Here is a 23,851-nt window from a genome sequence, read left to right as displayed (position 1 = left end):
TGACTGAGCGACTTTACTTTCACTTTTCACTTTCATTGGAGAAGGAAATGGCAACCCACTCCAGTGTTCTTGCCTGGAGACTCCCAGGGACGGGGGAGCCTGGTGGGCTGCCGTCTATGGGGTCGCGCAGAGTTGGACACGACTTAGCAGTAGCAGCACCAGCAGCAGAACAGTTACCTCCTCATTACTGAGGTAGTACCTCTGGGAATTATCCACCCCTTCAAGGTCGATTGCAAAAATATTTCCATGCTTTACATGGTATTAAGGTTAACTTACTGGAGAGAACTAAGTGAGTAAAAGGTAATACATTTCACCCCAAGCTAAGACTATTTCAACAGACTCCAGTATAATGGAAATATTTCAGAATGTGGTTTCACTGCCTGCAGGGAATATCTTGCCGTTGTTTATCTTGCAGACTGTTATCTTCATCATGTAGATTTCCTGCTCAGAACACTCTCAGTGTCCGCACCCTCTAAAGAATGGCAAAGAACAAAGCTTCTCAGACTGACATTACCTAGTCCTAACCCATCTTCCAGCTGCATCTCCCATGATGCCCCAACAGTCAAGCCAAATCATGCCACTCACTATTTTCCGATGCCATCTCACTCATGATATATGGAAAGCCTAGAAAGCCTTCCCACCTATCTCTGGCTGTAAAATTCCATTGATTTTTCATGTCCTATCTCAAATACTCCTTCAAGAAACCAGTATGAATCCTATCATATGTGTGTGCTAAGTCTTTTCAGTCGTGTCTGACTCTCTGTGACCCCATGGACTGTGGCCCACCAAGCTCCTCTGTCCATGGGATTCTCCAGGCAAGAATACTGGGGTGAATTGCCATGCCCTCCTCCAGGAGATCTTCCTGACCCAGGGATCGAACCCAAGTCTTTGATGTCGTCTGCATTGGCAGGTGAGTTCTTTACCACTGGTGTCACCTGGGAGGCCTTTGAATCCTACTGTAGTCCCCTTGTTATTCTTTTGTAGCCTTTACCACATTTTGCTTTATTTTATAGTGTTTTGTTTCGCTGCTGTTGTTCTATTTCATTCTGCTGTTTATCCATTCATCCAGCAAATACCTAATGAGCACTAATTATGAGTTCATGGTGATTTTGATCTAGTTGAAAAGACAGATTACATATATATATTTTAAAGCTCTTATAATAATGTGCAGTAAGTCAACAGTAGAGGAAGTGTAGCGTACCCTGGAGCCATGTAAACTGGTTTTTGGTGTGTTGGCAGTGGCTGTTGGGTCCAGGAAGGCTTTCCTGTGCACAATTTTATTTTACCTTATGTGAGATCGGGTGCTCAGTAAAGTCAGAGACTTTGCAGAATGGGCAGGCAATAATGTGTTGGAGTTAATCATCACCACTCTCACCAGGGTAACACTATCTCATCCGACCCCACTTTAGACTAAGTCCAATGCTTCTGGAGCTCTCCTGGGGCTTCCTTACATGTAGAAATGCTATGGAAGAGATTTTGCAACTTAAAAGCTTTTCTCTCTCTAGCATAGGAACTCTGCCAGTCAGGGACTTTGCTAGAGCTGTTCCCCATAACTTATGGGGAAAAGTATGATGTGTTTATTACAATATGGGCTAAAAAGCTCATGAGTTGAACAGAAAGCCTTTTTTGATGGTGAAATCTACACATAAATGAAGTTAATCCTTAAAATCCACAAGGTATCTTGACTACTTTAGGAGAAGAGTTTCATGAACACAACTAAATCCTTCCACCTTTATTTGTAGTCTTCAACGATCAAGAAAAATGCAACCGCATTTTGGCCATTTGTTAGAAACTGTGTGAATAGGTTTATGCTTAAATATGTCAGTGACGTGCCTGTGGGTAAGGTCGGATCGATGGCTCCAAAACATAGCAGGAAAATGAGAGCCTTGAAAAAGTCACCTATGTAAAAAACTTGATAAAACTCTCATTTTGTACAGTATGGTAAACTTTACTCAGCACCATAGAGCAGGTTAATTTACTAAGACATTTGTGTGTGTGTGCTCAGTCATGTCTGACTCTGCGACCTCACGGACTGTAGCCTGCCAGGCTCCTTTGTCCATGGGATTTCCCAGGCGAGACTACTGGAGTGAGTTGCCATTTCCTTCTTCATACTCACATGCTTATTTTTTATTGTATTTTCCCCTCTTACTGTTCCAAGAAGGTAGTCAGATTTTTGTGTTCTCTTATTTGGGGCTCATGGTTGAGAGGGAGAGGGCAGGGGTTACCTGGCAACCCTCCCTCAAGGCTTCGGGAATTAGGTACTCTAAATCCTCCTTGTTTGAGGGGATTGGGCTTGGCCAGTCCAAAGAGTGATGGAAAGAAATAGACCTTCCATGACTGGGAAGGTGGGAGTGAGCGGGTAGGTCCCAGTAAGGGAAAGGCCTCTGTTCCCTAACAGTTGCCTTGGGTGAGCATCACTTTGGGACAATACCTGGGGTGGTGCCCCTCAGGGTAGAACCTTAGGCATGAGGCTTCCCCACATTTCCAAGATCCCACCATTTATGAAACAGGCGAGCTATTCAGCTTCTAGGAGTAACATGGGTTTGGACACTGAACAGTGCAGGGGCTCTCCCTGAATGCTGTAGATTGTACAAGGCTCCTGAGGACTGGAGCTGGGCGGGAGGAAGCCCACTCATGAGGGAATTTTAATATCTCAGCCCTTGGCAATTGGCAGTTTGGAATCAGACTTGATTTGATTTATAAAGTGAGGTCATGTGATAAGCCAAGTGACAGAAGAAAATTGTACCCAATACAACTCTGTACATGACAGCAAAATGCTGGCCTGGAATGAATGGTCATACGTGAGTGGGAGGAGCAGGGCTGCAAGAACTAGTTCCACTGTTTTTATCTTTGCTTTCCCTTCTGTCATATCCCCATGTGAGATTATTTTCAACATGTACTACCTTCTTGGTCCAAAGGTCTACCAATGAAGCTGCTGCTGCTGCTGCTAAGTCGCTGCAGTCGTGTCCAACTCTGTGCGACCCCAGAGACGGCAGCCCACCAGGCTCCTCTGTCCCTGGGATTCTCCAGGCAAGAACACTGGAGTGGGCTGCCATTTCCTTCTCCAATGCATGAAAGTGAAAAGGGAAAGTGAAGTCGCTCAGTCGTGTCCGACTCTAGCAACCCCATGGACTGCAGCCTACCAGGCTCCTCTGTCCATGGGATTTTCCAGGCAGGAGTACTGGAGTTGGGTGCCATTGCCTTCTCCCCATTGAAGCTAAGCAACATCCAAAAGGGCCCCTGGGAGGCGATGGGTAGACCAAAGAAATAGAAGAAAAAAGAATTGAGAAGAAAAAGAAATGAGAAAGCAGAGGAAGTAAGGAGAGAAAGTGACAATTACCTAAAGTAATGGTAACCCTCTGTAGAGACAGAAGAGATACACAGGTGTGGCCCAAGGTCTCAGGACAAGTCAAAGGAAGAAACTCCTTTTCCCACATTTCCTCTATTGCCCACATCTCTTTTATTTCCTATTTGGTCAGCACTTGATTATCTTAGCACCTCATCTGCTTCTAGACAACAGATATTGGGTTAACCAAAAAAAGTCATTCGGGTTTTTCCATAAGATGGTACAGAAAAACACAAATGAACTTTTTGGTCAACTAGATACTTCATTCCTAAATTCTGGCTAGTCTGGGACAAGGCACTGGGAAGGCATCTGGGCTTGAGCCTCACAGAGACCTGAATTTCAGATCCGGCTCTGCCAACTCATGGCACCATGTCTGATCACTAGATCTTCAGGAGCGGAAAGTAGTTCTACATGCAAATTGGTGTCAGTAAACTGTCCACTGAGCAAAACTCTCAGATGACCTCTCCCTTGTTATCTTACCTTGAGCCCTCTGGTGGTGAAGATTTTTAGTCCTGAATAAACACTGGGGAGAACTGAGGGTGGGCCAGGAGAGAAACGGAGTGCACTGAAAGAACCGTGGTTTCACATTTGCGTCTATAAGCAGCCCTGACCTTATGTGCATCTAATCTAGTGTCTCAAATTTCACCAGGCATCGGAGTGCAAGGTCTCCAGACTTCTGATCCTTAGATACTTACCTCCAGAAGGAGCTTAGGGCTCTCTGGGTATACTAAGACACAGCAGGTACATGCATTTATCTTTCCTGGAATTAAGAGAAGTTGTAATTGTTCTGTCTTCCACTTCACTGTTGGTGTGAAATTCTGTCGAGACTTGGTAGCTACTTTCATCCTATCTGTAGACACGTGTCTATGTGTAATACTGACTCACTAGTATATTGTGTTCTCTCTCTTCTCTCTTCATACATTTGGAAGGGATTTTGTTGCTTTTTGCTGGCAGGATTGTTTTACTTCCCTAACACAACCCTAATCATTCTACTCTTCTTTGAAAACCATCCTCCCAGCCTATGCTGCTGCAGTTAGAGTTTCTCTCTCAGGGATTTGAAATCAGGACTGAGAGACATGGTCTGCATGAAGCAGAGTTGGCGGGGGGTGGGGTGGGCGGGTGGGGGCTTGGGCAGTGAGGCAGATATATAGAGAGGAGTAGGGTCACCAATTCTTGGGGTCTTTCTGCCTGGGGTACAGTCCCAGTGAATTCCATCTGCCCTTCCAGCCTTGGGTTCTGCGAGATACTTCCTGTCCTGCCCAAATCTCCTTTTTTTTCTTGTGTAAATTGCCCTTGGATTTCTGCTGCTGCTGTTGCTGCTGCTGCTAAGTCGCTTCAGTTGTGTCTGACTCTGTGTGACCTCATAGATGGCAGCCCACCAGGCTCCCCCGTCCCTGGGATTCTCCAGGCAAGAGCATTGGAGTGGGTTGCCATTTCCTTCTCCAATGCATGAAAGTGAAAAGTGAAAGTGAAGTTGCTCAGTTGTGCCCGACCCTCAGCGACCCCATGGACTGCAGCCCACCAGGCTCCTCCATCCATGGGATTTTCCAGGCAAGAGTACTGGAGTGGGGTGCCATTGCCTTCTCCTGGATTTCTGCTAATTGAGCCTAAATAACCTGCACTGAAATGCTCCCCATTGCCCTCATGATGAACTGCAGATTGCTGGATACAGTAACAAAGCTCTTTGTGATCTGGTGCCTGCTTACCCCTCCACCTCTCATCTCAACACATCTGCCTCCCGCTCTAAACCTCGGTGATACTAATTTTTTAGCTCCTTCTGTTCTTTAGGCCTTGGAGATGCTTTTTTTCCTTTCTAACACTCCTTTCTCTTCATGTTTGCCTGATCAATCCCTATTTGGCCTTCAGATATCAGTGTCGGCGTGTCACTTCCTCCAGGAAACCCTCCCAGATACATAACTTTTTTCTCTATATTCTTGGAGTCCCTTTAGCTCCCAAGGCCTAGCATACATATAAGACCTCATAGTTGCCTGGTGACTTGCCTTTCTTCCTCTCTAGATTTTGAGCTCTGTGAGGGCAAAGTCTGAGTCTCAATCACTGTTGTATCTGAGTGTTTAACAGTACCTGGTACTTGGCTGGCACCAAATCAGTACTTGTCTAATGAATGAATGATGTGCCTCCCTTGCTATCAGTCACGTGCCCCAGTGGCAGATTAACAACGTTGAATAGAAAAAATGAAAATTATTTTGGGCTCAAGCTATAGACTACAATTTGGAAATACTCCTGAGATAAAGAATCAGATATCACCATACTTTGGGAATATCCTATTACTTTCCTTGTATCTATCTTCCCCCTTTTTAATGACTGTGACAGAGTTTCTAATTAGAGAAAAAACTTCATGCATATATTGACTCAAAAATGCTGTCTCACTAGGGGGATGTTGTGAATAAGGTTAGAATTTAGCATATCAGAAATTCAATCCATTTGAGATCTCTCTAAGAGGTTTCCCCTTGGGTCGTTTAGCACAGACTTCCATAGTCACTGAAACTGTTGTCATGGTAATCATGGAATCTTTCATGATTGTTGTATATGAGTCAATGAAGATACTGGAAACAATCCAAAGGAATTCATACTTGGGTGTGCATTTGTTTCCATATTAGCCCAATCACTGTTTTGAACACACATCTGCCCCTGGGCCAATTCTCTTGGCTCTCAGCCTTGACAGGAATAAATAAACAACTAATTCCTTTTTAGTATTTCAGGCTAGGAGGCTGTGGATGGCTGCCCTTTTGGTCTCCTTTCAACAGGCAGTCATGCACAAACGGCTTAAAGGAACAGAAAAAAAAATGCTGCGTGAAACATCTCTTCTTCTATTTCAGAATTTTAATGTTGCAGATTTCAAGGCACCTAAATCTAATGCCTAAACAGAAGTTTCTGTTGTAGAGAGCACAGAACACTGAATGTACCTAAAGTCTTTCTTTTATGGTCCTTCTTAAATATACCTTAATCCAAGCCTCCATCGAGTCTACAAATTCACATCCAGGTAGTTCAGTGTGCTCAGAATATTTGAGTGTGAGATTTTCCATTTATGTCCCATTCTGCTAGTTCCCCCCCCCCCACCCCCACATCTATTTTCTCTTCTTTCCTAATAATAGAACACCTTGCATTTAGGAGGCATGTAGATTCTTGAAATCAAGACCTTTCTATTCTCCCTGAATGCTGGTCAATGGTATTTAAGTCGAAGTGGTGTATTTGACTTCCTGGACTTATCTTTAAAGGGACTAAATATGTCACCTTCTTCATCCCTTCCTACTGACTGGAATGTGGACATGCTGGATGGAGCTGGGGTAGCTATTTTGGACAATGAGTTGAAAGCCATGTTGGGAAAAGCAGAACGGCAAAATAGAAGGAGTGTGGGTCCCTGAAGATTGTGAAACTTCCATAAAAGCCTAGACCATGTTTATAGGAGAGAGAAAGGAACTTCAGTCGTATTTACTCTATGGTTATTTTGGATTTTCTGTTGTCTAATCTTAACTAGAAGCCAAAAGTGAAATTAATTATTTCTCTTATCACTGATGGGATGTGAATTTTTTTGTGAGATTATCCACTGATCCCAGGGCATGCTGGAAGGTGGGCAGCTTTGCTGGATTTTTGCATTAGCCAGACTGAATTTTCTGGTATGGGGAAATGAGACAGCATTTCCATGGCAGAAAAATGCCTACTTCAGATTAGTCATAGGGACACAGTGTTGTCTGGCTTTGTATGTACATTTTGAATTTTTCTAATATAATGAAATATATCTACCCTAAAATAAGAACTTGTATTTCAAATGCTTTTTGGAATAAAATACAACAAATAATGGACTTCTCTGATGGCTCAGTGGGTAAAGAATTCACCTGCTAATGCAGGAGACACAGGAGACATGGGTTCAATCCCTGGATCAGGAAGAACCTCTGGAGAAGGAAATGACAACCCACTCCAGTATTCTTGCCCGAAAAATCCAATGGACAGAGGAGCCTGGTGGGCTACAGTCAAAAGGGTACTAAGAATCATAATTAGTCTGAGTGCAAAGTAATTGAGATAAGAAAATAAAACTCAACCCCAAAACAAACAAAAAAAAAACCCTAAACTTTCCAAATTAACTGAGACAAGCGTGACAGTCTTCCACATGGAAGACACAAGTCTTGTACTTGTGAGGAATTGCAGCTTTACTTACTGAATTTGGGCCTTTTCATTTTCTTCATCATTTCTTGATTAGATTGTATTCCGGTCACCAGCAAAACTACATGAAGAAAATGCAAAAAATCTAATCAGTATTATTTCACTAAATACTTCCTCTCTTTTGACCTTTATACTTGCTTCAATCACATGTTGAAGTATTCTCATTAGTAAAACTAATTTCCCCTTATTTTATGGTTGAGGAAATAAGATGTATCATTTGTGCTTTTCTCAGCCTCTGCTGAAAGGGCCTTTCAAAAATATCTCTTGGCTATCTGTCCTTTGTTTTGCTGCCTCTAAATTTCACCACACCAACTCCACCATCTTTACTTTTCAAAGACAGGAACACAGGTCTAGAGAAGCCCACTGCTCTGCTTGGACCCAGGAATGCATGACAGAGGCGAGATGGGCGCCTAGGCCCTTCCTGTGCTCTTTCTTCTGTTCCACGCTGTTTCCTTTGAGCCTTATGTTTTTAAAATATAACATAGACCGTTTTTTCCTTATTACCGAAATAATAGATATTGCTGGTAGAAGAGTATAAAAAACGCACAAAAACAGTACTACAGAAAATATAGATGAAAGCATAAGTGTAACATTTTCAGGCTTTTTCTGTATGTGTGTATTCATGTGGGTGCTTTTAAACAAATTTTTGATGATGCTTATACTGTTTACAAGGTGTCATAAACATATTGGTTTGGCTAAAGAGTTCATTGGCATTCTTGGTACCATCTTATGGAAAAATCCACACGAACTTTTTGGCCAACCCAATATTTCTACTTAAAGATATGTAGAGACCTTTTTTTTTCCCGGTCATTCAACGTTCCTCCCATAATAATCTTAACTGCCTGCAAAATATTGCAGTGCTCGGATGTATCATAATTGAGCCAACCCCTTATTTAATATAAATAGCTTCCTCTTTGCATGGATTTCTTATTATTTCCTTAAAATAACATTCCAAATATAATTTCTTGTCTGAAAGATATGCCCACTTAAATTTTTGACATATATTGTGAAAATTTCTCAGAGCAATTTTTTATTAATAATGTCTGAAAATTCTCATTCCTCTGTACCTACACTAATTGTACTGGTAAACAGAAAAGCACATTTTTCCTTTCAAAAGGCTACTCAGTCTCTATTCTTATTCCTTCCTCTCCAGGAATTCTTCTCCCTTACCTACCCAAAGATGGTACTGCTGTAACTTACTTCCATTTTAGCCACTCTTTTGAGAAACCCATTTTCTGGATGCAGTTGGGATTCTGGAGGTGAACATGAGGCAGTAGAATAATTAAAACAGGCATTTTACTTCCTACTTTCTGTGCCTTTTAAATTTTTTATTTAACAGAGTATAGATGCTTGATTGAAGCATAAATCAGGACTTAGGAATTCTTTAACTGGCAACTATCTTTGAAGGAAAAAGTGGCAATGTCACCAAGTGTTGATTAAGAAAAATTTTTATATATCTTATGATTCTCTAGCTGGGCTGTGCCAGTGATGTACCTCCTGAATTATCCCCAGTTCTGACTGCTTAGCACTCGTTGAGGCCTGGACAGTTGACATACCATGTCCTGCAAGAACAGAACCATAAAAGAGAACTGAGTGAAAACCAAAAGTCTAGCCAAGCAGAATGAAGGCAGACATTTTTTAGGTGTTATTTACTTCTGGGGTTTGGGTGGGTGTGAGTGTCCTGGAGGTCTGATTTTTTATAGTAGTCTCTGTGTCATTTAACTCTATCCAAAGACCGCATCTTCATTTTATACACAAAAATAAATAGCTAGAATTCTAGAATTTTAAAAAAAGATAATAAATATATAGAAAAAATGATGCAAGTTAAGTAGAAAGAGCTAAATAGTAATAAATTTGGTTATCAGTTCTTGGTGGAAAACCAAGTTCTGTCCTTCTGGGGCTGTGTGCCTGTGGCGAGTGGTTTATAAGTCTCAGTATCATTAGGACTATAAATATTTCAGTAAGACCAGCCCATCACTCGCTTTTGCTCACCCAAGACTCTCCAGGCTGAAAACATGCAGAGCTGGGTTCACTTTTACAGCAGTGGTTAATAAAGTCATTATTTACAGTGGTAGACAGAGGCCCTCCCCTCAGCTTAGATGCTTGTTAATTAAAGCTGCCCAGAAACCACTCCTCAAGGGGAGGGCTGGTCAGTAAGGCTACAAAAGTGCTTGTGCCCTGAAGCAAATCTTCATTCCTCATCATTAGGGCCCTTCTTGGTACCTTGGAATTGCAATGGAATGCTATTGCCTGTAGAATTGGGGTGAGAGGAAAATCTGTCTTGTATTCCTGTTTGTAGGAACAGACAGAGCACAGAGATGGATGACTGATGCTCACTTCAAAGTCAAAGCAGAACACAGGTCTGAAAGCACTTGCATGGGAGTAGTTAGTTATCTGGCCACTGAGGCCATTAGAATCTAGAGGTTTTGAGGAGATCAAGTCTAGAGTCTGAAGTTCCAGGGCAATCATGATTTACCAACTCTGCAACAATACTTCTCAGTTTTAAAGAATTCAGTGTTCCAATTTTGATTAACATGAAAAGTTCTCACCTTTCACTAGTCATGCTTGACATTTCAAAACAAAGTAAATATTAAAATTATTTTTTCAAATAAAATTTTTTCTCTACTTCTTTTTCTCTCTAATGTGGCCTTCAGGATGGTTAAGATGGCTGAGGTGTAATTGCTTAAAACTTCAACAGTTTAAATACATTATCATCCAGATAATTTATAGAGAAAATACAAATGAGTTAGCTTGAAACAATGTTAAATCTCATTAATGATTAAAAAAATGCAGGCTAAAGCAAAATGACATTATATTTTCTCATATTGTGTACTGAATATTGAACTCAGGATTATAGTTATTCCTGGCATGAATTTGGGATTAAGGCAGTCCAGTACATGGTTAGTAAATTCTGAGCAGGTAGAGTCATTCTGGAAAGCCATGGGCAATACATTTCAGTAGCCTTAAAAAGCATTTCTATTCCTTGTCCTAGAAAATATATACCTAGTAATATATCCCAAGTTATAATCAGAAATATCCAACTAGGATCCAACTAGTCCATCCTAAAGGAAATCAGTCCCGAATATTCATTGGAAGGACTGATGTTGAAGCTGAAACTCCAATACTTGGCCACCTAATGCGAAGAGCTGACTCACTGGAAAAGACCCTGATGCTGGGAAAGATTAAAGGCGGGAGGAGAAAGGGACGACAGAGGATGACATGGTTGGATGGCATCACTGACTCGATGAACATGAGTTTGAATGAACTCCGGGAGTTGGTGATAAACAGGGAGGCCTGGGGTGCTGCAGTCCATGGGGTGGCACAGAGTCGGACACAACTGAGCAACTGAACTGAACTGAATCAAAAATATAGACAAAGATTTAGATTTATGTAAAAGATGTTCATTACAGCATTATTTCTTTTCCTTTCTTTTTTTTTTTCCTCAACTGCACAGCACTGCATGCAGGATCTTAGTTCTCCTACCAGGGATAGAACCTGCGCCTCCTACAGTGGAAACACTGAGTCTGGACCACTAAGGGGATACCAGAGCATTATTTCTAATAGCAATCTGGAAGTAATGAAAGGTTGAACATGTCCCAACAATAGGGGAATCCTAAGCATTTATTAGGGCTTCACAGGTGGTTCAGTGGTAAAGATTCCGCCTGCCAAGTAGGAGATGCGGTTTGATCTCTGAGTTGGGAAGTTTCCCTGGAGTTGGAAATAGCAACCCGCTTCTTGCCTGGGAAATCCCATGGGCAGAGGAGCCTGGTGGGCTCCATGGACTCCATACAGTTGATGGGCTAGAATGAGGCATTCTTATAAAAGTTCTAGACACATATTAAGCATTCAGTAAGTATTTACTAATTTGATCACTGGCTAGATGTTCTGGCACTTCATGTCTTTCCTTGAATGTAAATGGATTCTGATTATAATTTGTTACCAACAGGAAAAGTGGAACACAAGTGCCTATTAACCACACAGTCCATGGGGTCACAAAGAATCTGACATGACTTAGCGAGTACAACAACAAACAAAGCATTTATTACGAATGATGTGTAGCAGAAGATTAAACGAGCTGGAAAGCTCTAATCATAATCTTGACTCTGACAAAATTAAAACATATACAGAGAGAAATACCTGGAACAAAAAAATCCCAAAATTTTAATAATGGTGGAATTATAATTCCTATTTTATATTTTCTGTGTTTTTCTCATTTCAAAGTATATTTCTTGTATATACACACACACACATATATATATTCTATATTTTTTATAGAATGTTTCTTTTTTTAAAATTTTATTTTTAAACTTTACATAATTGTATTAGTTTTGCCAAATATCAAAATGAATCCGCCACAGGTATACATGTATTCCCCACCCTGAACCCTCCTCCCTCCTCCCTCCCCATACCATCCCTCTGGGTCATCCCAGTGCACTAGCCCCAAGCATCCAGTATCGTGCATCGAACCTGGACTGGCAACTCGTTTCATACATGATATTTTACATGTTTCAATGCCATTCTCCCAAATGTTTCTTTTCTTGTTAGAAAAAGACAATTGTTCTTTAATTTGTTCATATTGATATCATATTGATGTAATAATGAAAAATGCTTTCTAAAATCATTGGCATGGTTAATAGGCACTTGTGTTCCACTTTTCCTGTTGGTAATAAATTATAATCAGAATCCATTTACATTCAAGGAAAGACATGAAGTGCCAGAACATCTAGCCAGTGATCAAATTAGTAAATACTTACTGAATGCTTAATATGTGTCTAGAACTTTTATAAGAATGTCTCATTCTAGCCCATCAACTTCCTGTTCGATCCCTTAGTGCCACTCAGGATACTAACTCAGGTGGTGTTAACAAGGACTCTTTCCTTGACCAACTTTAGTCAGGCTCCTCTAAGCCCTCTTCTCAACAAGGCTTTGACCTTGGGCTTGTGCGTCTGTCCTTGTAGGGCCGCCACCATGCGGTTTTAGCAAGAATTTTGTTTAGAGAGAATCTTGTGCTCTTGATATCTGATCATTCTGGTCTGCCTTTAGCAAGAATACTGTCTAGTCAGTTTTGCAAGAATCTCCCTATTCCCTTGCTATCCTCTCAGTCTTTTCCATTCCCTGACCTCTGCAACCTGCGCCTTGGCTATAAATCCCCATTTTTTCTTGTTGTGTTCGGAGTTGAGCCCAGTATAACACTGGCCTCTCCTTTCCCCTCTCGCAGTGGTTTCTGATTAGCATCTGTTTTTACTGCTTTAAATACTGGCCAGCTCTGGTTCTCTTTAACAGTGTTCACAGTGCCTTCCTAAAAGCTGATTCATAATACAGATCATTTTAAATCAGCTCAAATTGCCCCTATGCTTTGATTTGGAGTTGCATATTCAATGAAATACCTACCATCAAATACATCAGAATTCAATGGCAGAAAAAGGACAACTTATTCTCTATAATCACATAAATCAATAAATTATACTTCAGATCACTGAATATTGAAGCTGGGAGGAGCTTTGGAGGTCATCTTTTTATTTTATAGAAAAGAAACCAAGGTCAAGGTTGATATCTTGACTAAATCTGCCGGTTTTGAGGGGGTGGGGACAGAAGTTGGAGCCAGAATGCATGTTTCTGGTGCAGCCTTAGGCTTTTTAGGGTCTTTTCTCCCCATAAGTGCAGCTCTTGATTTACGTGGTGCTCCGATGACAGTGGGCAGCATAAAACTCTGCTACATCATAAGTTTACACGTATTTAGAGCAACCATGCTAGCTCTGATATGTATTGATTAAACACTTAATTGCATTAATTTAGAGGGCTTTTGGGGGATCACTGGCTGGTTCTGTGTGATATGGTGATTTATGATAAATATACATTTTGGCCTTTTGGCCAAGTTCCTGGCTAACAGCTCCCTAAACCCCTGGAATATCCTCCGTGATAAGAGCATCTTTTGTTATAATATTTGATTTCTTGTCCTCAGTTCCTGAAATCAGTCATAAAGGTGAAATGGATGTCTTGTTACTCATAACAAGCCCCTTTCAGTTACAACTGTTTATGTTAATGAGCTGGCTTTTGAAAATCCCTGAAGATGACGGAGCTGGTTGCCAGGGGAACCAACCCAGAATAGAGGGTTGGAATTTATTCCCATCTCCTGATTTCCCAGGAGGAAAGAGGGGCTGGAGGTTGAATCTATCACCAATGGCCAGTGAGTTAATCAATCATGTCTATGTAATGAAGCCTCCATGAAAACCCCAGAAGAGGGGGTTCAAAGGGCTTCCATGTTGAGAAACCAGAGCTCTCCCATGTGCCCCTGTGCTGGGCCCAAATTCCATGGGGACAGAAGCTCCTTTGTTGAGTACCTTGCCCTGTGTGTCTCTTTTATCTGGCTGTTGATATGTATCCTTTAATATCCTTTGTAATAAATTGGTAATCTAGTGAATAAACTAGTTTCCTGAGGTCTGTGAGCTGCTCCAGAAAGTTAATCAAATCCAAGGAGAGGGTCATGGGAACCTCTGATTGTGGCCAATCTGTCAGAAGAGCAAGTGACAACCCAACTTGCAGTTGGCATCTGGAGTGTGTGTGTGTGTGTGTGTGAGAGAGAGAGAGAGAGACTGAGCCTTTACCTGTGGAATCTGATGCTATCTCCAGGTAGATGGTGTCAGAATTGAACTGAGTTGTAGGACACCCAGCTGGTGTTGAGGAATCACTCGGTGTGGGGGAAAAAACTCACACACAGGAATTGTGGTGTGCAGAATCAGACTCAGACTCTGAAACCTGAAATATCCAACATCCCTGAGAGAATACTTTATTTGGCAATGTTTTTGGAGTGGCTGTAAGATGTGCTGAGGACTTAAAATGCAACAATGAGCAAGACGCAGCTCCTGGGCTTGTGATGCACAGCGTCGGAGTAGCAGGCTCCTGAGATGAATACAACATTACAAGGTTATAATCAGTACAGGGCTCCAGGGAAGCTCACAGGAAGATGATCTGATCAGTTAGAGGGCAGAGGAAGCTTCCTGGAGGACTGTTGGGATGTGTGGGGGTGAGAGGAAAAATATTCTAGGAAACGGAACCACATAGTAAAAGTCCAGGAAATAAATGACTCGACTTTCAGGGGAATGAGAGAATCAGCACTTTCCACGTCCCTGGAAGCCAGGATTGGGCTCTGTGATTAACAGGAGAGCAGGAAAGGATGGAAAGAGCCATATCAGAGAGGCCTCATCAGCAAGCAAAGTGCTTTAAGAGGCCTGGGCTCCCACTGTAAAGACAAAAGGAAAACATTGAGTGTTAAATCAGGAGAGTGGAATCAGATACGGGCTTTAGGGAGATTAATCGGGGTGTGTTGTGGAGAATGAGTTGGATAAGGATGTGGGACAGGGAGGCTGTCACAGTGCTGAAGAAGGTTATGGGGAACTTGAGAGAAATAGTCCTGGGATAGTGACAAGCAGATGCATAGAGATGTCAGGGAGGGGGACATATATGGACATAGAGAAAGAACTTTGTAATAGGAATCTTCTTTTTCTACTTTGATTTCTTACTTTTGGGATGAGCCAAAAGTAAGGGAAATGGATTTTGCAGGTTGAGAGGGGCAGGTCAAAGAAGGACAGTCAAGTTCTTCTTGGTTCCACAATGTGGGGGACATGGCAAATGGGAACTGGCCTCAGGGTTTCTGTGTTTTGTTCTGTTTGTTTTACTGTGGCTAAGTCCTTCCTATTCCTGACCTCCTGCCCCACCTCTATCCCACCGTGTCCACCTCTACTAACCTATAGGTTAGTAGACAGAGACAGCCTCTCAGAAGGGCAAAGTGGGAACGAAGGACCCTGTGCTCTTAACATGAATATTCCTTGCTAAGTTAGTGGTAGAGTCAGAACAAGATTCCCCTAGCCTCCTAGCCCAGCTTCCTACCAGCATGCCAGGAATCTCCTTGCCTTTTAAGCTGTGTCACCTCTTTCTCCTCCAGCCCTCAGTTCTGCTGTGTAGACTCCCTCTGCACAGACCTTGTGCATTCTGAGTATATTATGGGTTGAATTATGTCCCTTCCCTCCTTCCTAAATTCACAGGACTTCACGTTGGACTTCATATTGAAGTCCTAGCCCCCACAACCTCAGAAGATGACCTTGACTATAAATAGAGTGGTTGCAGATGTAATTAGTTAGGTAAGGATGAAGTCATGTGTGGGCTCAGTCATGTCTGACTGTTTGTGACCCCATGGACTATATATAGCCTGCCAGGCTCCTCTGTCCATGGAGTTTTCCAGGGAGGAAAATGGAGTGGGTTGCTATTTTCTTCTCCGGGGATCTTCCTAACCCAGGGATTGAACCCTTGACACGAGCATTGACAGGTGGATTCTTTACCACAGAGTCAGAGGGAAGCCAAAAGGTGAGGTCATCAGTTCAGTTCAGTTCAGTTCAGTCGCTCAGTCGTGTCCGACTCTTTGTGACCCCATGAATTGCAGCACGCCAGGCCTCCCTGTCCATCACCAACTCCCAGAGTTCACCCAAACTCATGTCCATCAAGTTGGTGATGCCATCCAACCATCTCATCCTCTGTCATCCCCGTCTCCTGCCCCCAATCCCTCCCAGCATCAGAGTCTTTTCCAATGAGTCAACTCCTTGCATGAGGTGGCCAAAGTATTGGAGTTTCAGCTTTAGCATCAGTCCTTCATACTAGGCTCCTAATCCAATAAGACTGGGGTTATAAGAGGGGAAATTTGAATATAGACACAGACACACACAGAGGGAGAATGCCATGTGAAGGTGAAGGCATAGATTGGTGTGAGGCCAAGGAATGGCAAAGATTGCCAGCAAACTACCAGTAGCTAGAAGAGAGGCATAGAACATATTTCCTTCTAAAGGAATTGGCCCTGCTGACACCTTGATTTTGGACTTCTAGCCTCTACAATTGTGAAAGAATAAAATTTCATTGTTGTAAGCCCACTGAGTTTGTGGTATTTTGTTATGGCAGCTCTAGCAAACTAATACTGTCTAGAAGGCCTTTGTACCCTTCCCTGGTAATAGCTTCACAGTGACCTGTAAGATCACTCTGCCTGACACAGAGTGGCCACAGCCCTATAGGGTCAGGATTAATAGAAGAATTACCCTTGGGCTTAGTGCCAAAGCCATCATCACTTTTCTTTCTTTCAGCAGGTTTACCTGCTGCTCCTTAAGGGCCTACCCCAAATTGTGTTCTCTGGTGATAAGCTTAAAGGATTTCATCTCTAAAGGTATGAGTTGCCAATGGTACACCTAGATAGCAAATTGCAAAGCAGAGACATTACTTTTTTGACAAAGATCGGTATAGTCAAAGCTATGGTTTTTCCAGTAGTCATATATGGATGTGAGAGTTGGACCATAAAGAAGGCTGAGCACTGAAGAACTGATGCTTTTGAACTGTGGTATTGGAAAAGACTCTTGAGAGTCCCTTGGACAGCAAGGAGATCAAACCAGTCAATCCTAAAGGAAATCAGTCCTGAGTATTCACTGGAAGGACTGATGTGAAGCTGAAGGTCCAATGCTTTGGCCACCTGATGCGAAGAGCTGACTCATTGAAAAAGACCCTATGTGTGTGTGTGTGTAAGTTGCTCAGTCATGTCCAACTCTTTGTTCATGGAATTCTCCAGGCCAGAATACTGGAGTGGATAGCCTTTCCCTTCCCCAGGAGATCTTCCCAACCCAGGGATCGAACCCAGGTCTCCCACATTGCAGGCAGTTTCTTTACCAGCTGAGCCATAAGGGAAAAGACCCTGATGATGGAAAAAATTGAAGGCAAGAAAAGGGGATGACAGAGGATATGATCATTGGATGGCATCACCGACTCCATGGACATGAGTTGGAACACATTCTGGGAGATAGTGAAGGACAGGGGACCCTGGCATGCTGCAGTCCATGGGTTCACAAAAAGTCAGACTCAGCAACTAAACAATAACAACAAGGTCACATCAGAGAAAAGAATTTTTTTTTTTGAGAAATTAAGAAATAAGGTTCCTAAATTCAGAATCTGTCAATATGCTTTATGTGAAATGTTTTCCAGTTGCTGAATAATATACACACACACAAATATGTGTTTATGTATGTATGCTTAACATGTAATATGTAGACTTACATCTGCAATATATACTTGTTTTATGTAAAAAAATATATAGACATACATCCTGAATGTGATCTACATTTAACATTCTGTTAAACATCTCTCCAAAATGTTTATCCTAAAAAGATACACTGAACTGTTTATATGCTCTGTCTTGGATTAAACCTCTTGGCAAGATTCTTTGGACGTTAGGAGAATGTTAAAGTGTATCCAGATACACATATAAAAGTACTTACCAAGGAACATTTCAATAACAGATGCCTTCATAGTGAGGACAACAATCCCCATAAATATCAAAATGGCACCCTAGAGAGGAAAAAACAATAACATCATCATGTTTCAGCCAAGAGTTCTGAATTGCGTGCACAGAGTGTAGGGAGGGGCGGCCTCATTTTGCATTGCCCTCTAGAGTCTTAAGATTTCAAGCTGTGGCTCTCTGTAAACTACACGTGGAGATGGAGGAGGTCAGCTGTAGTGGTCCCCAGAGAGGTTTTTCTCAGAAAACCCATTCTAGCTGCCAGCCTCCCCTTCTTCAGAGATGTGGTCTTAGACTAAAGAGGAAATAATTCCGCAATTTCCTGAATATGTTCAACCAGTCTTCAAATTAGGACAAAAGTCACACTTATGGTATTTACAGAACATTTTTAGATTACAAACTGTTCTAGATTACAAAAGCAATTCATTCACTGTTTACTCGATAAACATTTACCAAACTCCTATTATATACCTAGGGATGAGTTATAAAGATGGAATTAAAAAATAGTTCTGCTCTTAAAAGACACAGTTTGATAGAAGTGAAAAAACATACGTGGACAGAAATGATCTTAATATTAGAGAGTGTGCAGGCAGAAAGTGAAGAGGAACTAAAAAGCCTCTTGATGAAAGTGAAAGAGGAGAGTGAAAAAGTTGGCTTAAAGCTCAACATTCAGAAAATGAAGATCATGGCATCTGGTCCCACCACTTCATGGCAAATAGAAGGGGGAACAGTGGAAACAGTGTCAGACTTTATTTTTGGGGGCTCCAAAATCACTGAAGATGGTGATTACAGCCATGAAAGTAAAAGACGCTTACTCCTTGGAAGGAAAGTTATGTCCAACCTAGATAGCATATTGAAAAGCAGAGACATTACTTTGCCAACAAAGTAATCTAGTCAAGGCTATGGCTTTTCCAGTGGTCATGTATGGATGTGAGAGTTGGACTGTGAAGAAAGCTGAGTGCTGAAGAATTGATGCTTTTGAATTGTGGTGTTGGAGAAGACTTTTGAGAGTCCCTTGGACTGCAAGGAGATTCAACCAGTCCATTCTAAAGGAGATCAGTCCTGGGTGTTGTTTGGAAGGAATGATGTTAAAGCTGAAACTCCAGTACTTTGGCCACCTCATGTGAGGAGTTGACTCATTGGAAAAGACTCTGATGCTGGGAGGGATTGGGAGCAGGAGAAGGGGACGACAGAGGATGAGATGGCTGGATGGCATCACCGACTCGATGGATGTGAGTTTGAGTGAAGTCCGGGAGTTGATGATGGACAGGGAGGCCTGGCGTACTGCAATTCATGAGGTTGCAAAGAGTCAGACGCGACTGAGCGACTGAACTGAACTGAACTGAGGCTTCAAAAGGGAGAATAAGGGGAGTTTATGGACCAGTGGTTCTCAAACTTAGCCACATATTAATATCATCTGGGAGTTCCAAGCAGGCGTTCCTTTCCTTTCTTTGGGGTTCAGTTTTTTATTTGTTTTTCTTAATGTAAATTAAAAAAACTGAACAAAAGAAAAAAAAAAAAAAAAAGAAAGGCCCTCATGTCCGGGCTGCATCTCAGACTAATTGAATCAAAATCTCTTGAGAGTGGGGTCTATCTAGACATCAGGCTTTTTCAAAACTCCATAGGTAATTCCAATGTACAGCAAAGTTTGAGTGATTTAGAACAAGACTTCCTAAAACTTAATGTACACATCTGGGGATCTTGTTAAAATTAAGATTCTAATCCAGAGAGTTGCCAAGAAGTCCCTAAGAATTTTAGAGAAAAGAGAGAGTATGTCAGCTGTGGGAATAAGAGAAAGTCTCGTGAAGGTGGCAGCAATTGGGTTAACTCCGAGAGATGGAGACAAAGTGGCTCCAAGTTGAGGTGAAGAGCATTTAAAGATGCTCAGAGGTTGGAAAGCACAGTGGATACAAAGATGCTATTGATCTGTAGGGGTTCCAACTTCTCTTAAGGCTATGAGGAAACCTTAGGTTTATTCATACCATCATTAATTGAATGAATACTGTGCACACTATATTGTCTAGAATCTGCACAGTAAGCAAAGTAGCAGATTTTATGATCCCTGTTAAACAAATGAGGAAACTAAGGCTTAGAAAGGTAAATTAGAGGTTACACACATGATAACCAGGCCGTGAGTAGGATTAGAATGGAGGTGGCAGTAGGTGGGAAGGATCTACCCTGGGCTTAGGCCATATGGAAGAATATGGTCTGTAGAGAATTTAAAGACTTAAAGTTGGTCTGCTCTTTATTATCCTTATCAACTAGCAATTCTAAACAATGTCGGTGATAGAGCTCTCCTCCTCTCTGGGGCAGATGGCCCCCACTACATTCACTCCCCACGCCCTCACCCCCCACCTGCCACTGCTGAGTGGCTTTTAGGTTTTAGCTGGCATTCATAACTCTACCCCCTGCTATGTCCACTGGTGTGCTAGAAAACCTGCTGTCTGGAAAAGAAGCTCTGATTTAAAGCATTTGTCAATTTCTGTGGCATAAATCCTCCCACCGTGGGTGATTTTGAAGTCACCAAAGTGATGTCACTGCCTGGAGATTTGGAAAGAGAGGAACACAATCTGGTACTAGCTAAGCCTAGAGCAAGCATATAATTAATATGTAGATACACTTCTGTGCAGAGTTTATTAACAAAAAGCAATTATTAGATTATAGCTAGGGTAGTAATACAAACAGTTGATACTATCAACTTAAAACTGATAGTTGAAAGGCTTTATTACAAACAAATTAGGCAGCAAGAGTAACCTCAAGCAGAACTGTCCCTTTGCTAATTTCCAGCAACAGCTGTAATGTGTTAAATTTCCCAATTAAGGTAGTTGACCACTAGCTAAGTAAAAGGAAAATGTTTTTTCCTTCAAAATAGAAATAATCATACACTGTATATGATTGGCAATTTGATACTTAATTAGCTGGGTCATATTTTGGAAATAATGTGATAACAAGTCAAATTTTTTTTTTTTTGTCTTTTACTAGTTTGAGAAACTGCAGATCAGCTCACATGTTTCCTGTTGGGATAAATGCAGTATATTAATCTGCTTCCTGACCCACCTAACTAGCTTCACCAATTGGCTGTTGTCATCTGGCACTGGACTTTAAAAATTTTTTTTAATTTATTTATTTTTTCATTGAAGGATAATTGCTTTACAATATTGTGTTGGTTACTGCCATACATCCACATGAATCAGCCAAGATATACATATGTCCCCTTCCCCTCCCACCTGAATCTCCCTCCCACGTCCCACCCCATGCCGCTTCTCCGTTTCCACAGAGCACACTTGTCTGAGCGCCCTGAGTCATGCAGCAAATCCCCACTGTATCTATTTGACAAATGGTCATTTCTATGTTTCCACGCCGCCCTCTCCATCCATCCCACCCTCTCCCTCCCACAGTGTGCTCACAGGTCTGTTCTCTGTCTGCGTCTCCACTGCCGCTCTGCAAATGGGTTCATCAGTACCATCTTCCTAGATTCCATATATATGTATTAATATACTATATTTGCTTTTCTCTTTTTGACTTCACTTTGTATAATAGGCTCTAGGTTCATTCACCTCATTAGAACTGATTCAAGTGTATTCCTTTTTATAGCTAAGTAATATTCCATTGTGTATATGTACCACAACTTTGTCCAGTCATCTGTCAGTGTACCTGTAGGTTCCTTTGTCTGCGAGTCATTCTAGATTTCTCTTTCTCTTGTCCTGCACATCTTTTCCATCAACCAAGACTGTTGGCTCTACATTCATAATTTGTCCAGACTCTAACTGCTTCATCCTATCTTTACCATTGCCATCTGGTCCAGGCCATGCCCCCTTTCACCTGGATTAAAGCAATTAGCCTCCTAACTAGGGTATTTCCTTCTTCCTCTGCAAACTGAAGTCCACACAGCCGCCACGGTGATCCTCTTCAAAGCAAATCAGGTCACGGCATTCCTCAGATCAAAACTTCTGTGGGTCTCTATCTTAGAAGAAAAGCAAAAATCCAGGCAAATGGCTCAGGACCCCATGAGATTTGGCTGCCTTTGGCCCTCTGACCTCTCTTCCCTCCATTCTTCTTCTCACTTATTAAGCTCTGGGCACATCTCTCCCTTCAGGGTCTCTGCACTTACTGTTAACTCTACCTGGATGCTCTTCCCCCAGATCAGAACAGGGTTTACTCCCTTATTTCTTTCAGGTCTTTGCTAAATGTTATCTTCTCCTGAGATTTTCCCTAATCACTCACCTTAAAATTGCAATCCCTCTCCCACCCACCGTCAAGTGGTACCCCCTACTAAGTGGTGCCAGTGGTAAAGAATTCACCAGCCAATGCAAGAGACATAAGTTTGGTCCGTGAGTTGGAAAGATCCCCTGGAGAAGGAAATGGCAACCCACTCCAGTATCCTTGGCTGGAAAACTCCCATGGACAGAGGAGCCTGACAGGCTATAGTTCATGGGGTCCCAAGAGTTGGACATGACTGAGTACCACCAAGAATCATCCTTTCCCTATTATCTTTTTTTTTTTCAGTCACTTACCACCTCTGACATACTCTGTACTTTGCTTATTGTATTTGTTTATTGTTTGTGTTCTCCACTGGAATGCAAGCTCCATGAAGGCAGGAATTTTTATATGATCTTTTATGGGCTCGATAAATATATTGAATCCATGAGTGAATAGTTAGGGCTCTTTCTTTTCCCAAGGAAATAAAGAAAGGAAACAAAACGAAGACAATCTGTGACTACTCTGAAAGCTACGAATTGTATACTTCAGAGGTGTATTTTATGACATGTGGATTATATTTCAATAAGCATTGTTAATAGTCAACAAACTTAAAGGGAAGATGGGATTGCAGAGAAAGGGGCCTTCAGATCTGTCCTACAACTTAAGAAGACATGATAGACCTGACCTTCACACAAAGGGGTGGGTGGATAAAAAAACAACAGGATTCCAGGAAACATACTAACCCCCGAGGAAATATCCCGCAAGTGCTGACTCATCAGTAATGCACCGCAACCAGAATCACTCTGGTCCCTTAGAATCAGAATGTTCTGAGGTTTCTTTCTTACCACTGCATTTTCTCTCTTTCCTTGGTTCATTTACTTACATATTTCAAGTGTAAATATGCCTTTTGAAACATGTGAAAAAAAATGCAAACCCTTTCTTAGCCTTTACAGAAACGAGATAAGGATGACCACCAGTATTGTTGAACAGTTTCTGCAGGCAGTTCAATGTGACGGAGCTGTGGGGTACACAGTGATGTTGGAAACTTACTATCTCATGTGCTCACCAGGTTTCTAACAAAAACAGAACAATAGAGGTTTCCAAAAGAATGAGTTACTGATTCATAGATTTATAAATTGTGAGATGTAGTATAGAGTTCTGAATATGAAGTTCTGGTAAGGTAAAGGAAGGCTGATTGTGAGATAAAAGTATGCATAAATAGAGTAGCCAGCCAATTTAATTAACTCTCTTGCTGCCTAGAATTAGAAAACAGCTGATTATTGGTAATAAATAATAATGCCACCTTATTTTGTATGGTTCTTCAGTGTTTTTCCTCCATTTTTAAAAAAGTATGGTAAAATACAAAAACATGAAATTTATCTTAACCATATTTAAGTGTACACTTCACCAATATGAAATACATCCATAAAATGCTATCGTCACCATTATCCATCTTAAGAATTCTTTTTGTCTGTAAAATTGAAACTCCAGATCCATTAAACAGTAACTCCCCATTCTCCTGGAAATTACCATTTAGTTTCTGGCTCTATGATTTTGACTACTCTAAGTACCTCATATATAGTATTTTCTTCTTGTGACTAGCCTATTTCAAATAGTATAATGTTCTTAAGGTTCACTCATATTGTAGCGCATGTCAGAATTTCTTTCCTTTTTTAGGCTGAATAACATATACCATATTTTCCTCATCTATTTATCTGCTGATGGACACATGGATTGCTTGTGTGTTTTAGTTATTGTGAATAAAGTTGCTATGTACATGGGTGTAAGAATATTTCTTTGAG

At 41.5% G+C, this 23,851-nt stretch overlaps 1 protein-coding gene across 1 annotated transcript in view; it reads right to left on the bottom strand.

Moving 5' to 3' along the window:
* VIT (vitrin) overlaps positions 1–23,851 on the bottom strand; it is a 127,738-nt gene that overhangs the window by 81,705 nt on the left and 22,182 nt on the right. Inside the window, exons 2-3 of the mRNA XM_025260867.3 lie at positions 17,830–17,899; positions 7,521–7,586 (exon numbers count right to left, since the gene is read on the bottom strand). Coding sequence (XP_025116652.3) covers positions 7,521–7,586; positions 17,830–17,881 — 118 coding nt within the window. The 5' untranslated portion in view covers positions 17,882–17,899. The remainder of the gene's footprint in view (positions 1–7,520; positions 7,587–17,829; positions 17,900–23,851) is intronic.

This window comes from Bubalus bubalis, chromosome 12, assembly GCF_019923935.1.
Source record: "Bubalus bubalis isolate 160015118507 breed Murrah chromosome 12, NDDB_SH_1, whole genome shotgun sequence".
Classification (NCBI taxonomy): Eukaryota; Metazoa; Chordata; class Mammalia; order Artiodactyla; family Bovidae; genus Bubalus; species Bubalus bubalis.
This window is presented reverse-complemented; position numbering and strand designations above follow the sequence as displayed.